The 19,335-nt window shown below is 36.1% G+C and overlaps 1 protein-coding gene across 1 annotated transcript in view; it reads left to right on the top strand.

Annotated features, from left to right (window-relative positions):
* Positions 1-13,617, top strand: part of oprl1 (opiate receptor-like 1) — a 48,518-nt gene extending 34,901 nt beyond the window's left edge. The window contains exons 3-4 of the mRNA XM_051097147.1: positions 3,565-3,917; positions 11,833-13,617. Coding sequence (XP_050953104.1) covers positions 3,565-3,917; positions 11,833-12,356 — 877 coding nt within the window. The 3' untranslated portion in view covers positions 12,357-13,617. The remainder of the gene's footprint in view (positions 1-3,564; positions 3,918-11,832) is intronic.
* Positions 13,618-19,335: the final 5,718 nt, after the last annotated feature.

The following is a 19,335-nucleotide window of genomic DNA, read 5'->3' as shown; positions in this document are numbered from 1 at the left end:
TTTCTCAGAATTGCATGAAATTATCTTACAGTTGAGAAATAAAGTTAGAAATGCAAGATGATAAACTCGCAATTCTGACTTTTTTCTCAGAATTGTGTGATATAAACTCAAAATTGCTAGAAATAGACAGAAATGTGATTTAAACTTGCAATTGCGAGTTATAAAGTCAGAATTGTGTGATAAACTTGCAATTCTGACTGTTTTTTCAGTATTGCAGGATATAAACTCGTAATTGCAAGATATAAAGTCAAAATTGCAAGATAAAAGTCCAAAAGTCCAATCTCAAAATTCTGACATTTTTTTCTCGCAATTCGAACCTTTTTTCTCAGAATTGCAAACTCGCAATTTTGTGTTATAAAGTTTGAATTGCAAGATATAAACTCACAATTCCGAGAAATAAAGTCAGAATTGCGAGATAAAAGACTCTTTTTTTTCTTGCATGTGCAATTTTAGATCTCTCAATTCTGACTTTTTTCTCAGAATTGTGAGATATAAACTCACAGTTGAGTTATAAAGCCAGAATTGCAAGATATAAACTCACAAATCTGAGAAATAAAGTCAAAATTGCGAGATAAAAGACTCTTTTCTCGCAAATGCGATTTTATGTCTCGCAGTTCTGACTTTTTTCTCAGAATTCCGTGATATAAACTCACAATTTTGACTTTTTTCTGAGATATAAACTCTTTGTATGTCTGTTTATATCTCACAATTCTGACTTTATTTCTCAGAATTGCGAGTTTATGTCTTACAATTCAGACTTTATAACTCGCAATTGCAGGTTTATATTACATTATACGCAGTTCTGAGAAAAAAAGTCATAATTGCGAAATATAAACTCACAATTATAAGAAATTAAATCCGAATTGCAAGATAAAAGTCTGATTTTTTTTTTTCTCGCAAATGTGAGTTATATCTTACAATTCTGGCTTTTTTTCCTCAGAATTGCGTGATATAAACTCACAATTGCAAAAATTAAAGTCAGAATTTCAAGATAAAGTCAGATTTTTTTCACAAATGTGTTTATTTCTCGCAATTCCAACTTGTTTTCTCTAAATTGTGGGACATAACCTCGTGACTGTGAACTATAAGGTCCAATTTTGAGGGGAAAAAAAGACTGATATTTTATAAGTTTATATCTCACAATTCTGACTTAATTCGCAATTCCGTGTTATACCCCTGGTTTCACAGACAAGGCTTAACCCTAGTCCCAGACTAAAATGTAAGTCTGAGCTGCTTCATCTAAAAGAAGCTTGCACTAACTGATCTTAAAATATATTAGTGCCTTTGTTTTGTCTCAAGATGCACACCGGTGATGTTTTACTAAGGCATGTTTATAAAATAAAATCTTAAATGTCCTAATTGAACTATGGCCTAATTCTGGTTTAGTCTAACCCCTCTCTGTGAAAAAAAAGCCATGAAGTCAGAATTGTGAGTTTATATCTTGCAATTCAGACTTTATAACTCACGATTGTGAGTTTATATTACACAGTTCTGAGAAAAAAGTCAGAATTGCAAGTTTATTTCCCGGTTTCACAGACAAGGCTTAATCCTAGTACTAGACTAAAATGTAAGTCTGAGCTGCTTCAACTGAAAGAAACTTGCACTGATTGATCTTAAAGGAGAAGTCCACTTCCAAAACAAAGATTCACATATAATGTACTCACCCCTTGTCATCCAAGGTTTAAGTCTTTCTTTCGTTAAGGAATTATGTTTTTTGAGAAAAACATTTCGAGATTTTTGTCCATATAATGGACTGATATGGTGCCCTGATTTTGAACTTCCAAAATGCAGTTTAAATGCAGCTTCAAATGATCCCAAATGCGGTTGTAAACAACCCCAGCCGAGGAAGAAGGGTCTTATCTAGCAAAACGATTTATTTTCATTAAAACATACAATTTAAATTCTTTTTAATCTCAAACGCTTGTCTTGCCTTTCTCTCCATGAACTCTGTGGGTATGTCGAAAAACTCCAATCGTATTTTCTCCCTCAACTTCAAAAATCATTTCAAAATCATCCTACATCGCTGCAGAAGTACCGACCCAGTCTTTGCAAAGTGAACATGCAAAGAAGATGAACACCCTTAACAAAAAAGGTGAAACTGCGATATAGGACGATTTCGAAGTTGAGGGAGAACATGAGATGGGAGTTTTTTGACATACCCTGACTGTCATGAACCGGAACAAAAACAGTCCAAGAAGAGTGAGACAAGATGAGCGTTTGGCATTAAAAAGTATATAAATTGTATTCTTTTTATTAAAACAACCGATCGTTACACTAGATAAGACCCTTCTTCCTCGGCTGGGATCGTTTACAAACGCATTTGGGATTGTTTGAAGCTGCATTTAAACTGCAATTTGGAGGTTCAAGCTCGGGTCACCTTATCAGTCCATTATATGGAGAAAAATGCTAAAATGCTTTGCTCAAAAACAATTTCTTTACGACTGAAGAAAGAAAGACATGAACATCTTTGATGACAAGGGGGTGAAATTATTTGTAAATTGTTGTTCTGGAAGTGGAGTTCTCCTTTAAAACATGCCAGTGCCTTTGTTTCATCTTAAGATGTTTTTTCTAAGACACATTTAAAAAAATTACTTAAATGTACTATTTGAACTGTGATTAGTTTATATCACAAAAATTGCAATTACCTTATTTTTTATTCAGTAGTAGAAACGTGCTTCCATAAAACAGATAGATAAGACACAAATTCTCACCTGCTGAACCAGTCCCAGTACCACTTTTTCCTGTCATTACTGTTAAATGTCAGTTTGAATACAGAGGAACAAAACATTAGATTAGCCCAGACAGATATTTTGAGGATCACTTCATATCCCAAAGCATTGGCTGTGCAATTTCAGCTCTAAATAAGTGACTAATTACATTTCCGTGAAAAAAAATTATTCTTAATGATTATACTGTAATTGCAATAATCAAGTCAATTCTACTTTGGATGTAGCTGTTTTCACAACACATACTGGCAAGGCACATATTAAAATACATTAAAATATATTTATATACAAATATTGTAGTTACATAGTCATATGTTTATTGAATAAATTATTAATTAGTAATTACTTAATATACATTAAGTTTAAGCATTTATCAGTCTTTGTCATGTTTCATTTCACAATGTTTTTTTTGTTAGATCGTGAGTGGAGGTGGAGCTGTGGTGAATGATGGGATTGTTGGTACAGCACAGCAACTGTTATCAACCTTTCTCAAACATCATAAAACAGCTGCCAACCAAATAATTCCTGCTCTTCATGCATTGTCATGGCAGTGCGTTGCTCATATTTGTAATTGTTTATGAATCTTGGTGCATATCCGCAGTGGGGATCACAGGTTCTAGCTTTCAAATAAAACAAGAGATTGCAGACAAAAACCATTAAAAAGCGAAGCGGATTGGATGTGAAATGTCATTTTAATGCCATTGTTGAGGAGGGCCCAGGGGAGCGTCAACTGATCTGTTTCCTCGCAAATACAGACTTTGTCAGGATGAATGTGTAGAGCTGTTCATCCTGATTTATATTTTCATTCTCTTTTTTATTGTCTCTGTCACTTTCCCAGATATACCAAGATGAAGACAGCTACCAACATCTATATCTTTAACCTGGCACTCGCTGATGCGCTGGTTTTGGCTACGCTTCCCTTCCAGGGCACGGATGTGTTCCTCGGTTTCTGGCCCTTTGGCAATGCCCTGTGCAAGGCGGTCGTCTCCATCGACTACTATAACATGTTCACTAGTGTGTTCACCTTGACCGTGATGAGCATGGATCGATATGTTGCTGTGTGCCACCCGGTGAAAGCCCTGGACATGCGGACACCCCACAAGGCCAAGGTGGTCAATATCTGCGTGTGGGTCTTGGCTTCAGCCATAGGGGTCCCGGCTATGGTACTTGGAGATGTGGAGAACGACAACGGTGAGTGTGTTTACAGTTATGACCCTATTTACTTTTTTCCCTTGTGTTTTCTCACATTTACTTAATATTTACTGCAAATATTTAAATTGTGTTACATCACTGCAATTTAACTAAGGAAAGTACCATTCTTTTAAATTGTAATAGTATTTCACAATATTCGTTTTTACTGTATTTTTAATCATAATAAACGGAGCCTTGGTGAGCATAAAAGACTTTCAAAAATGTTCTAAAAAAGTCCAAACATATGACAGGTAGAGTACATCAAATGATGGAAGTGAAATAGGTTGTAAAAGCTGTTTCCTGTTGACTTTAATGTAAAAGGTTTCCTCAACTGCAGAAAATGTGAGAATAATCAGTAGCTCACAAGGCAGTCAGTGAATATTAAACATTTATGCAGCATTCAATTTGAAGCAGCCGTTTTACTATCACAGGATGCACCAGCACACCCAATAACAAACTCAAACACCTGAGACCTGCAGGGAAATCGTAATATGACTGTATATGTGTGGGGTTTGTTTGTCAATAATATGTGCGCTATTAAGAGACTTTAAAAAGCACATCCGAAGCATTTCAGTGTTAATCATTTTGCTGTTATTGGATCCATTGAGGTTACAGTAATTGCTCTGCACAGTGTTCTGAAAGCAGAACCACAGGTGACCCAGAAGGGCCTTTCCTCCCTGTGGCTTTGAGCTCCTGATAATCATAACATTTCCTAATTGAATGAGGTTTCTTTTTACTGGAAAAGAGCATGAAAGTACTTTGCTACGCAAATTGTATTAGGGGGAAACAGGTTTAACACCATGCTGAGCTCACTTTTCTTATTAAGCTTATAAATGTGTGTATTGAGTGTGTGTTCAGTATGTGAGTGTGCAATGAATTTTGAGTGTGTAAGAGTGAATCTCATGGGGAAAAAAATTTGTAGGTTATATTAAAAAAATTAAATATTGATCAAATAAAATAAAACAATAAATTAAAATCAAATATTATGATTTTTAAATTGACATTTCATGACATTGTTTTCATTTACAGATTCTCATTACTGTTTCACTTTTGATATTATTATATCTTTTTTATTATTATTCAATCAGCATGAATTAAAGGAGAAGTTCAATTTCCTGATAATTTACTCAACCCCCATGTCATCCAAGATGTTCTTGTCTTTTTTTCTTCAGTCAAAACGAAATTATGGTTTTTAAAGGAAAACATTTTAGGATTTTTCTCCATATAGTGGATTTCAGTGGTGGCCAATGGGTTGAAGGTCCAAATTGCAGTTTCAGTGCAGCTTCAAAGGACTCTACATGACCCAGCTGAGGAATAAGGGTCTTATCTAGGGACATGATCAGTCATTTTCTAAAAACAATAAAAATGTATATACTTTTTAACCACAAATGCTCGTCTTGCACTAGCTCTGCGATGCACATGCACGTCTTCACACATTGCATAGTCAGGTTGGAAAGGTCACACATGGTTAGTTCTTCATGTGTGTACTTAGGTTAAAAAAGTTACAGTAGGGTAGGGCAAAAAAAATCCATCTCATTTTCTCCTCCAACTTCAAAATCGTCCAACATCGTTGTTTGACCTTTTTTTTTTTTTTTTTTTTTTTGTAAAGGGTTTTTGACTTTCTTTGCACGTTCACTTTGTAAACACTGGATCTGTACTTTCGCCTATGTTATGTGTGAGGTCGAGCTAGTGCAAGATAAGCATTTGTGGTTAAAAAGTGTATAAATTTGTATTTTCTTAGAAAATGACAGGTCATGTCACTAGATGAGACCCATATTCCTCAGCTGGGATCGTGTTGAGCCCTTTGAAACGGCACTGAAACTGTAATTTGAACCTTCAACCCATTGGCCACCACTGAAGTTCAATATATGGAGAAAAATCCTGATAAGTTTACTTCAAAAACCTTAATTTCTTTTCGACTGAACAAAGAAAGACATGAACATCTTGGATGATATGGGGATGAGTAAATTATCAGGAAAGTTTCATTCTGGACGTGAACTAATCCTTTAATGGCAGTACAATAAAAACTATGTTTTACAATACAAAACTACAAAATGAAAATAATGTTAATGGAAAATCTCTTAAAGACCTGCAGCCTGACCTTTTACTCATCCTTTTTTATGTGTGTCCACGCATTTGTATTTGTGCATATGTTCTGAATCTTTGCTGTGCCCTCTGTGACATCTCTTCAACACCCTCCTCTCTTTCATGATCCATTATTCATGAACCTTATAGATCCTACAGCCCATTTAGCTGTATTGTGTTAAAAAACCTTCTCTGATCTCGAGTTTCCTCTCAGTGAAATAATCACCACTAAACCTTAAGCACCTCAGAAACAGGACACAGCATTTACATGTAGATGAATTAGAGGTTAATTTTATATTATAAGAGCTGCTTCATCTACAGTATACATTAAAAATGTCTGCCTGGGAACCATTACAATTGCTGGCAGATATTAAGCAGACAGTTTACTTATACTCTTACTGCTAGTTAGTGTTGGAAAGGTTACTTTGGAAATGCAGTAGGTTACAGTTTACAAGTTACCCTATTTAAAATGTAATAAGTAGTGTAACTATGTGATTAGTGTAACTCTTTGATTATTTTCTAAATTTCTAATGAATGTTTTCAACTGTTAATCATTTTGAAACTTTTAAAGCAGACTTTCAAAATCCTTCATCACTTAAATTAAAATTATAATAATTTAATTTTAAAGCACAACCACCAAAAAAATCAGACTTTAGCACCTGTGTTTACTTTGAGATCATTCTGAGGTTACTGTTTTTGGAATTTAAAAGAAAAAAAAAAAACTGGAATCTAACAATGCCTTGGAAAAAAAAACTGTTAATCTTTAAAAAAAAAAGCATATACAGTGGCGTGCCAAAGTTTGGGAACCCCTTGCAGAATCTGTGAAAATGTGAATAATTTTAACAAAATAAGAGAGATCATACAAAATGCATGTTATTTTTATTTAGTACTGTCCTGAGTAAGATATTTTACATATAGATGTTTACATATAGTCCAAAATAGCTGAAATGATTAAAATAACCCCCTTCAAAAGTTTGGGAACCCTTGGTTCTTAATACTGTGTGTGGTTACCTGGATGATCTATGACTTTTTTTTTTTTTGTTTGTTTGTTTGTTTTTGTTTTTGTTTTGTGATGGTTGTTCATAAGTCCCTTGTTTGTTCTGAACAGTTAAACTGAGCATTGTTCTTCAGAACAGTGGGGGGTGAAAACTTTTGAATGATGTCCAAATTTTTCTTTTATTTTTTTCCCACTGTACATAATTTCCAAAATAGAAAATAAAACAGTTATTGAATAAGCTTGTTTTATTCTGTCCTAAACTCCTGAAATATTGCTGTTTCATAATTATTTTAAAGCAGTCAATGCAATTTGAGAAAGAAAACAATTAAATCTGTATGTGTGTGAAAATTTTCAGATGCAACTGCTTTTGCATCTCATTAACATTTTCATAAGTAACTGTAATTCAATTACACATTTTTTTCTCAGTAATTGTAACAGAGTACAGTTACATTTATTTTGTCATTAATTAACTCTGTTACATATAACTAGTTGCTACCTAACACTCCTGCTAGTTGACATGTAGTAGCAAAGTTAGTAATAGTCAGCAGAATGCCTAAGATGGACTATCATATTAGCCAGAATTATCAGTAATGATATTACAATAAAAAAATACTATTTTAATAGCAAAGCTGAATTTTCAGCATTATTACTTCAGTCTTGATCCTTCAGAAATCATTCTAATATGCTGATTTGCTCTTTAAGACATTTCTTATTATTACCTATGTTAAAAACAGATGTGCTTTAATGAAGGGAAAGTTAAAAAGAGCATTTTTAGCATTGTCTTGGTGTTTCTCTTTTTTGTTGTTTGGATGACACTAAAAAGTTCATTACTTTAAGTATTATGCTTTCTAGACAGTGACAGAGTGATGAAAAGTGTAAATAGCTTAATGCACCGTTTATGTGCTCCGATAGCTTACTGCACCTCTGTTCACCAAGCGTGAAGGGAAATCACATAATCACACATTTTTAAGGATGCTGACAGCTGAATTAATCGCAGAACCTTGGGGGGCTGAGATGAAAGACAGGTAGTAGAAGCCTCCCTTAATACGTTCAATCAACAGCAGTGTGCTTTACTGTATATAGTGTTTGAAGAAAATAACTAAAACTCTTTGGACACGCAGTGCTCGGATGATCAGCGTTCCTCCCAGCAGAATGTTCAGACAGCTTTCTTTCGTAACACTCTCTCTCCTCTCCTCTCCTGCCAGCCCGCAACATATTTATTTATTCATCACTTCAAGTTGCGTTCTGCTGCCTTTGACACTGCAGGGAAAGACAGACAGAAGCAGAGAGAGGGAGGATGACAGAGATTCAGAGGTACAGAGATGTGGACGAATGTCTGCAAACAAATGTCCAGCAGTGTTGCGGTTAAATCCGTGTTTAAGTTTTCAGCAAAGCTGTTCCATCTCAAAATAGCTTTCAAACAAACAAGCGGACATGCAACAATGATTCGTAAATCATTGTGAAAGCATTCGATTCAGCGGGAGTTGCTTGGTCACAACATGGCGAATGATGAATTAGAATTACATTTTCCAGGTTGGTGAGACCATATAAATACAGAAACACTGCAAACCGTTGCATGGTTTACATGTATTTCTATTATTTGCATATATAACTAATTCCAACCAGTTTCCACTCTGTTTCCACCAGTCTTTGAAGATGCATGGAGATTTGTACTTGTTAAAATCCTGCTGTTTTACTGATGCGATTTGAGTGACTGGTTTTGGATGAAAGGAATACAAAGCAATCTTGAAATGCCTTAGAAATGATCCTGCAATATGATTGACTTCAGCAGGGAAAAAAGGTTATGTATGGAAGAATCTGTTCTCTGCAGTGCACTGCAGATTGCCACTTGTGTGCAGATGTGATAGGAGCGACTTTAGACCAGTATGATGAAAATCCACTCATAACTTACATAAGACTTGCTTTGCTAGCAAGATTGACAGAGATATATAAGACTACATTGTAGGGTGCAGATAAATATTCAAACAAGGCCATGATAAATAGGTTAATAATAATTTGTGTGCTGTTTTTGTACCAGAGATTTAAAGATTGATTGATTGAGATTTCAAACTACATGTTATAGGGATGTAACAGATTTTATTTGATCCATACGGACCGCCTAACAGAATGGCACGCATGTACCTTGCAGATTAATTGCGAAGCTTAACCATCATAAAGTGATGATGCTAGTTGATCATTTGCACACATTTTTAAGTCTTGCTATTTAAAACATTCAAACAATTTTAAACGATTCAACGTGAAGAGAACTCAGTACTTGTGTGAATGCATAATTTAGTTCTCTTTAGCGCATCGTAGGGTAGAAAACTTTTTTATGGTTTAATATAATACAAATTATGTCGCTTGCTCAAATATGCAGTAGAAAATTCATGAAAGATTTACGTTATTTAAAATATCCACAATGTTTTATGCATATTTTGGACTATAGGGGGCTTCCTGTTGCTATTTTACTGCAACTCAATTAGGAAAATGATGACCACAGCTCCTGAAGATGTTTACAGGTGACAGTGGATATAAGTGTAGGCTTAAACCAAATGCCGTACAATTGATTTTCCTCTAAATGTCCCCAGATGTCATGACAAGCGTCAGCATGTTTAATTCCTGCCAGGATGGCATCTAGCATTTCTTGTCTCTGCCATTTGTAAGCTCTTTCAGTAGCTGTGTTCTACAAAAGCCTCAAAGGCATCAGGGCTAAAGTGGAGGGAACAAAGACGCAGGTCTTTAGAAGTTTTATTCGACCACAGGCATCTTCCCATTATTTTCTCCTCTTCTTAACGTTAGGAAAAGCAGTGAAGGCTTACATCGCTTCTCTTGTTGCCTTTCGACTGAAAATTACAACCAAAAGCCGCACAATGTGGCATTGTATCAGTATTTTATTTTCTGAGTTGTGTTGCGGTAAAAATAACAACAGGCAGTGCCAGTAGCTCACCATGTGCAACCATTACAAGTCATCGAAATAATGGCACCCCCCATAGTCCAAAATATGTATAAAATGATGTGGATTTTTTAAATAACGTAAATCTTTTATGGGTTTTCTACTACATATTTAAGTAAGAGACATCATTTACGTTATACATTAAGCCATATAAGTCTTAATACCTGGAGTTTCCTTTAAACAGACATATACAAATTCTCAAAATCTCAATCAGTATTCACATGAATACAATTACAATACATCATACCCCTAACATTTCAAATTGTTTAGACTGCATAAGGCCTGTAAAGACATTGCTGATATTACCTAGTCGAAGGTTGCCTTTAGAAATGCTGGTATAGGGTTTGCGTTTTTATTTTGTGTTTAGTGCACAATATTGACTGCAAGAAAAAGTCTTACATTACAAAGCATAGTGGTTTTGAAATGTTCGTGTCAGCCAGGGCAGAAAAAATTGAAAAATACAAAAAAAAAAAAAAAAACTTTTTAAAGAGGTTTAAAGGTCTAAGTTTTCTCCACGGCTGTTCATGGAAACTCCTACTTGAAGAGTTTTATTTTCTGTGTTGCTCGATTAGTGAGCAGTTCAAGGCCATGATAAGATAGAGCAGATATTATTCCACAGTTCAAAAGTCTGGGTAACATCTAGAACCCCAATGCTTTTCAGCCAGGACAGGTAAAAGACTACCTTTTGGCATTAACGATTGACGGCTGTTTCAAGGGAGTGTTGATGTAGCTCACAGTAAGTCCGAATTCACACATCTCAGGAATGGAGAGGCTTTTAATGCACTCAGAGGTAGGCTGTCAAAAATGTCAAGAGGAGTGGCAAGGAGAAAATGATTAACTGTGAAAAACAACATTTTCTGAAAAGGGCATGTTGAATCTGTAAAGAACTCAATATTATTGATGGCACTATTAACTTATCAATTTTAGATTAAATACATTGTAATGTTTTAAATATTTTCTGATCTTTCTTTTTTTTAAATTCAAATGTAATTAAATCTATCTATCTATCTATCTATCTATCTATCTATCTATCTATCTATCTATCTATCTATCTATCTATCTATCTATCTATCTGTCTATCTGTCTATCTAGTCGGTCTGTCTATCTGTCTGTCTGTCTATCTATCTATCTGTTCAAAGCATTCAAGTCTTTTTATCTTTTTGGAACCAAGGCTTTTCTAGTGAAACACTGACATTCACTTCCAGAATAAAAAGTATAATTTACTCACCCCCATGTCATCCAAGATGTTCATGCCTTTCTTTCTTCAGTTGAAAAGAAATTAAGGTTTTTGAGAAAAACATTCCAGGATTTTTCTCCATATAATGGACTTCAGTGGGACCCAATGGGTTGAAAATCCAAACTGCAGTTTCAATGCAGCTTCAAAAGGCTCTAAACGATCCCAGTCAAGGAACAAGGGTCTTCGATCAGTCATTTTCTAAAAAAATAAAACAAAATGTAGATACTTTTTAACCACAAATGCTGGTCTTACACTAGCTCTTCGATGTGCGTCTATGACTTCACGCATTAAATAATCATGTTGGAAAGATCACACGTGGTTAGTTCTTAGATCACACGTGGTTAGAACCAACATTGGTTCAAAAAGGTACGGTAGGGCAAAAACTCCATCTCATTTTCTCCTCCACCTTCGAAATCATCCGACATCGTTGTTTTAACGTTTTTTGCATTGTAAACACTGGGTCGGTACTTCCACCTATGTTGATGTTGTTGATGCAAGATGAGCATTTGTGGTTAAATGTATCTCAGTTTTAATATCTTTTACAAAATGACCGATTGTTTTGTTTACATTCAATGTAACTTTACATTCAATTCAAGGGTTCCCATTTAAATGAATTGTGATGTGTATTTTTCTTTCCACACAGGCATCGAGTGCATCTTGGTTCTCCCGGATCCTCGCAGTTATTGGGACCCAGTGTTCGGGACGTGTGTTTTCCTACTTTCCTTCCTGGTCCCTGTGGCGATCATCAGCGTGTGCTACAGCCTCATGGTGAAACGCCTCCGTAGCGTCCGAATCCTATCGGGGTCCAAGGAAAAAGATCGCAACCTTCGGCGCATCACACGCATGGTGCTAGTGGTAGTCGCGGCCTTCGTTGTGTGTTGGACGCCCATCCAAATCATGGCGCTGGCGCAGTCGCTGGGCTTCAACCTGGGCAGTGTTCAGACGGTGGTGTTCATGCATTTCTGCATCGCCCTGGGCTACGTCAACAGCAGCCTGAACCCCGTTCTCTATGCGTTCCTCGATGAAAACTTCAAGCGCTGTTTCCGCGAGTTCTGCCACCCCTCGCCCTTTGGCCTCGACGCGCAGCAGTCGGGCCGCATGCGCAACATCGCACGCGAGGTGGCCTACAACTGCAAGACTGCGGACGGGAACAGTAACCCCGCATGACTAGGCGTGGAGCTGCCCCTGGTCAGCCCTGAGCCTCAACCCAATCCAGGGACAGGAAACTCAAACTCTGAGTTGACTCAGATTACAACACTCTAGCACCACAGTCACCTCCGCCAGGTGGGCGGGGGAACGGGTTGGGCTAGGAGTAAGGGCGGAGTCGAGTTAAACGACACGCCCTTTTAGGGACAAAGGGGCTCACTTTACAGTGTCTTAATTGGATTTAGATGTTATTGTCTACGGTTTTGTTCTTATTCGAGAATTATTACACTTTGTCGTTCAGTGTTGCAGCCTTGTACAGATGCTTTTTATGTCAATCTTACAACAATCAATGTTTCTCTTGAAATTTAAGACTGTAGAATTTCATGGCCTTAAACATACATCTGAACCTACGGAGTAAGTGTATCAGTCCTTTTTTGTGGTATTGCCAAGTGTTGGACTGTACTATATACACTATAGAATATATATAGTGTATAACCAGTATATAGTAAATGGACTGTACTATGTATTATATACAGTTATGACACCGAATCTTAAACTACAGAGACTTGTAAAGCCTGATTGTTATTTAAAAAAAAAAAAAAGTTGATATTTTTCTTGGTTTGACTGTACAGTAAGCAAAAATATTTTATATACATGTATGGTTGGTAGCACAGACTGAAGCTTAAAAAATAATTGTATCGCAAAACAGTTGCTGTGGTGTTCTATTATATATGTGCATAAAATGAAGTTAACCAAGTTCGAGGCTTTGTATTGTTGAAGACGTCAGTCAGCATTACCTCAAATTTTTCTTGAATGTTTTCTGCTTCGCTCTGTATCTTGCTTTGTTACTACACAATGGATTCTTCTCGATGAGACAGACAACTAAGAGCCAGCATTGTCATGGGTTTACATCACAGACCACTGAATGTGAAAAAAAGACTATTACGCCAAATTAAAGAAATATATATATATTGAAAGTGTCAGTGGAATATAGATATATTGTACACCTAATGCTTATTCCTGTAAACTTTAACTTGGTATTGTGATTGTTTGTTTACTTGCTACATTGACTGGCTGATCATCTACTTGCATATTTATGGACTGGTGGGACCATATACTGATGGACTGAAATTAAATGCCAGCTAGTGCTATGGACGTTTACACGGCCTATATGGGAAATCCATTTCTCTTCTGCATACTTATTAAAGAGCAGTTATTAAAAGGCACTTCTATGGCTTGCTATGGCTGTAAAGCACTGTTTATGATTGAACATTCCTACAGCGTGTTATTTTGAAAGCTTCCGATGATATACAGTTTTATGCAAAAGTTTGGGAACCACTTACAGAATCTGTGAAAATGTGAATAATTTGAACAAAATAAGAGAGACCATACAAAATGCATATTTTTAATTTAGTACTGTCCCGAGTAAGATATTTTACATGAAAGATGTTTACATATAGTCCACAAAACCAAAAAAATAACCCTCTGCAAAAGTTTGGGAACCCTTAGTTCTTAATACTATGTGTGGTTACCTAGATGATCTACGACTGTTTTTTTGTTTTGTGATGTTCTGAAGAGTTAAACTAAGCACTGTTCTTCCGAAAAATCCTTCAGGTCCTTCAGATTCTTCAGTTTTCCAGCATCTTTTGCATATTTGAACAGTCTGTATGATTTTGAGATCCATCTTTTCACACTGAGGACAACTGAGGGACTCAAACACAACTATTAAAAAAGGTTCAAACATTCACTGATGCTCCAGAAGGAAACACAATGCATTAAGAAAATATGAAAACATTTTGAATTTGAAGATCCAGGTAAATTGTACTTAACTTGTCTTCCAGGAAACATGTAAGTATCTTCTGTTGCTTCCGAAGGCAGTACTAAATAGAAAAAAAAATGATACTTCAACAAAATAAGAAAAATTTGGACATCTTCTTACAAGTTTTCACCTCCCGGCTCTTAATGCATGGTGTTTGAACCTTTTTTAATAGTTATGATGGAGTCCCTCAATTGCCCTCAAATACGGATCTTAAAATTTAGTCACTGTTGGAAAGGGTTCAAATTTGAATAATTTCAGCTATTTTTTGGTCTTGTGGACAATATGTAAACATCTTTTATGTAAAATATCTTACTCAGGACAGTACTAAATAAAAAATAACAAGCATTTTGTATGATCTCTTATTTTGTTATAATTATTCACATTTTCACAGATTCTGCAAGGGGTTCCCAAACTTTTGCATAAAACTGTATCTCAGAATAACAAGTTGATAATGTTGATTTCAGTTGCTGGAAAACATAAGTGAACCCTTGGGCTTGTCCATAAACTTGGTCTGATCTAGGTCATAACAGACAAAGTCAGGTTTTAAAAAAAAAAACCTATCCACCTTATTTTTCCCGTAAGAGCGGAAGTGGCCATTTGTAAACTTTATGGGTCTGGCTTCCGGACTCATCCACGTCCAGCTATTTTTAGCTGTACAAAACAGCTCACTTTGATTATGAACACACTGGTTTTTAGTGCGACCGGTTTTACCGTTTACTGCACGTTGTTATTCTTCTCGTCAATTCCCTATAGTGGCTAATGAACTAGAAGTCTCGTCCATTGGCTTGCTTCCACATTAAAGAGTAAGGTGGATATAAAAATCATTTTATGGCTTTTTGGAACACATTGTAAACTTACACAGTGCAGGGTGGATTTAATAACAGTTTGACCCACCTTTGCTGACAATAACCTCCACAAATATTTTCGACTGCGGATCAGACCTTCACAACAGTTGAGAGGAATTTTGTACCATTTCTCTTTACAAAACTTTTCAGGTCAGCAATATTCTTGGGATGCCTGGTGGCTCTCTCGAGGTCATGCCAAAACATCTCACTCGGATTGAGGTCAGGACTCTGACTGGGCTACATCAGGAGGCGTATTTTCTTCTGTTGAAGCCATTCTGCTGTTGATTTGCTCCTGTGCTGTTGCATCACCCCAGTTCTCTTTGAGTTTCAAATGGAGGACAGATGGGCTTTTATCCCCCTGCTAAATGTCCTAATAAACTGGGAATTCATTCATTCAGTTTTTCAATGATATCAAGCTGTCCGGGCCCTTAGGCGACAAAGCTGCCCCAAACCTAGTGATTCACAATCTTTTTCCACTGCACTTTGTACGTTTACACAGTGGGTTCAATAAATTTATTAAAATGTATAGTGTGTTACTGGTTTGAGCAGATTGTGTATGATTTAGCTGAAGATCAAATAACATTTTATGACAAAGGGTTCATATACTTTATCTTGCAGCTGTATTTCACAACTAAAAATGTGTAAATGAGATGTATTCATATTGAGTGGCACCTCAATTGCTCTGCACAGCATGTTTGTCTGCCATGGAGCTTCATCAGCTTGTGCTTGTTAAAGAAAACAAAACATTGGATGTGAACGTGAAATGATTGAGATTTCTCATTTGTCAGTCAATAGTTGGTATTCCTCTTACTCGCCATTGTAATTGCCTCACCATACTTGGAACCATCAATTTTTAGGCTCAAAGCCCAGATCTTTTACCTTTTTGCTCTGTTTCACTCTTTCAGTTTCATAGTGAAAACAGGGATGCTGCTGTACAGCTATTTAGGATGTCATTTATACATTATGTACACTTGCTTTGCACTCATTGCAGTCATTTTCGTTCGTCTATATATTTTGAAGCTTCATATACAACCATAACCTACTATTTTTCTGCAGCTCCAAGCTAGGCAAATAATAAGTAAATAAATGAAAATAATACATTTTCTTATTTTGCACCTGCAGGATAAAACGGTAGGCGGCTGTCAGTGGGTTGCGACCCATACTTTATTTGTTCAAGTGTTAACGGTGAAATCAAACAATCACGCTCTCAAAATGAGACATACTGTATGCCCAACTCTAGGTAGCCCCTTTTCCTGTTGCATTTCATCAATATTTGATGTTTTCATTTCCGTTGCCATGGCAACATGATTTCTCTGCCCCGTCTTATTTCCCATTTCAGTGTAATGTGGACTAGGGGAAATGTTTTGAAAATATAAGTTTGTGATATAAGAGATTAAATTAGAAGTAGGTCTCTGCTGTTTTTCTCAAGCGTGTGTTGATCTTGCTGCGGACACTTTTCCTAGTTAGATGAATCATGAAGATGAATCACAGTGGAATTAAAGGCTTATTAAAGTTTGAATTAAAGTCTAGCAGCAACATATGGCCATATGTATAATAATAACACACCTACACAATATGTGAATGCATTTTATTTTAATGCATTTCATGCACTGATGGCGAGTTGGTCTTTCTGTGAAGACTTTCCTGTAGATGACACATTATGGGGGTTTGCTCCCATTCTGACATAAAAAACACTATTTCATGCCAGTTTGTAAGTATTTTACATTTTGGCACTTCATAGAACACTTTTCTCATGGGATCCGGTTGGGTCTGGTTTAAAATTTTAATTCCAATTCATCTGAAAGGTCTTTGTGTGGTTCAGGTCTGGGCTTTGTTCTTCCTCACCAGACTTTGTAAACCATTTTTATATGGACCTTGCTTAAGAGGCCTCTTGAAACATGTTTATGAAACGTCTACAGACTTTTGGTCTGGTAGCATAGTTGAATAATGTGTGGGAAACCTAAGAAGTAGTTATTAATGCACATTTTTAGTTAGATGGACAATAAAAATTACTCCCAGTGCATACTATGGTATGTTGTCATTGTCATATGACCTTCCAGCATCAGTTGTTACTTCACTGCCATTCACAAATCCTATCCTGCGGTCTCATGGGATAATAAAGTGTCCATCAGATGCACACTTAAGAATCTCAGCAGAAGTAGTAAGCCATCAGGGTACTCTCTGCCTACTGGTTTATGAATATAAATTTGGACATACTACTCCTTTCACATACTGTGTTTTGTTTATTATCATTGTTTATTATGCACCTTATTTTTCAATGGGAAGTAATAATAAAAATAATAAAGCGCAGTAAATGGTAAAAATGTCTGCACTACAAACCAGTGTGTTCATACTTAAGATAATACATTAAATTAATATTGTAAGACACACCAATTTGCAATGTCAAGCAGCAAAACAAGCTGTTTTGTACAGCTAAAAATAGCTGGAAGCAAATGACACAGGAAGTCCGACCTATTAAATTTACAAATGGTTGCACCCACTCTTATGGGAAAAATAACATAGCTCATTTTACTTACCTGCTTACTACCTCATTAAAGAATAAGGTGGATAATGTGGAAGCACATTTCTGCCACAAAATTATGACTTACTAAGTCAAAAATATGACTTACTAAGTTGAAACTGACTTACTGAAGTCATAATTAAAGGATAAAAAGTCGAAATTATTAGTTAAAAAGTCTAAACTATTACTGTAAAAGTCTCAATTATGACATACTTAAGACAATTATGAGATAAAAAGTTGAAATTATGACTTAATGACTTTATAAACACTGGTCTGACACAACACAGGATCAGGGTCTAATGATAAACAGGACATTCTACAATGAATTAACTTGGCTTAAAACACTTTGGAGGACCAAGATTAGTACACACCTTATTAATACAGCATATACCATTTTACAGGCAAGCAGAATATATTCTGGAATATGAGTTGCGCATTAAGTGTTTTCTTGGGGTAGAACGTGGCTTAATGAAAGAAGTGAAATGAAAGAAAAAAAAAACATTATTGAAAATAATGTACAGGCAAGTGGATGAACCTGGAATATGAACGCAACACACTGAATTTAAGTGCTTTCATCCCATAGACAACTCTTAAAAAGTATAAATGAGACTTTGATTGTGTTTGCGTTTACTGAACTTGGTCTTTTGTAAGTCATAATTATGAGTTTCCATATGGTAAGTCATAATTTCGATTTTTTAATCTCACAATTATGACTTAAGTATATCATAATTTCGATTTTTTTTAAGGCATTCATTTTTTTCTTATTTGGCGGAAGTTGGCTTCCATAGGATAAACTCCAACATGAAGCAACACTGGCAACATCGAACAGTTTCGTCATTTTTGGCGTGTTTGATTTCCCATATTAATCCATACACACGTCTTTTCCCTTGTCGTGACACTTTCTCTTTCCTCTGTAGTTTCTCCCACCTGCCATTCTTGTTGAAACCCATACGATTTTGAGAGTGCATTGTTTAAAAGCCGCCACTTTACATGCATAAACAAAACATGGCGCTTCAGTCAGCGGTGGTTATCGTTCAGAATGCGTCTTTGGTCACTAATATAGCTTCATTTTAAACTAGCGGTTATTAAACGGCTTACACTGTCGGCACTCAAGTTTCTTATTCACATCCACGAAATGCCGAAATGTTGTTATCATTATGGTTACGTCAATTGTCGTAGTCTCAGATTCGGAGTGACTCGTGTTGCGCACACACACGGAACGATAATTTAGATCCTTCACTTTGAAACTTGTCCTGTGTACGTGACCTTAAGCAATTCGATGTCAATATGATGCTTCTTCAAAGTCACTGCAGGTCAAAAAATAAATGTATGAATACCATTAGCTTTCAAACATGGGCCATGGGACTCAATTACACACGAGTTTATTTATGGACCCTTTTTATGACCTGTTCACGCTCTCTTGATCTCACAGAATCATTATGGCGGTAACAAGCAACCTTCACTAATGCTTCAATTAAGGGTTTGGATCTGGCCACCTGCCTCACTTTAGTGAGTAATTATATCATGTTCATGCAAGTCGGTGTGTTTGTGTGTATATCTATGCCTGTGTTCGAACTCATTTTATTTTATGTAAGGCTCTCCAAATCTGTTCGTAGCTATTATTTTTCTCGCTCTTCTGCTATCACTTTATCTCTCTGATGTATTTTGATCATGTGTAGATCAATCCCCTAGGGTTACATTTCAAACGCCCACAGGCATCAACATCAAACCCTTGCCGCAGCGAGCACCATTACGCTCACGTGCTGTATGCACACACAAATACACGCTATACGCATTAGAGCATGATAATACGCT

This window comes from Labeo rohita, chromosome 23 (assembly GCF_022985175.1).
Source record: "Labeo rohita strain BAU-BD-2019 chromosome 23, IGBB_LRoh.1.0, whole genome shotgun sequence".
In the NCBI taxonomy this organism is placed as follows: Eukaryota; Metazoa; Chordata; class Actinopteri; order Cypriniformes; family Cyprinidae; genus Labeo; species Labeo rohita.
This window is presented reverse-complemented; position numbering and strand designations above follow the sequence as displayed.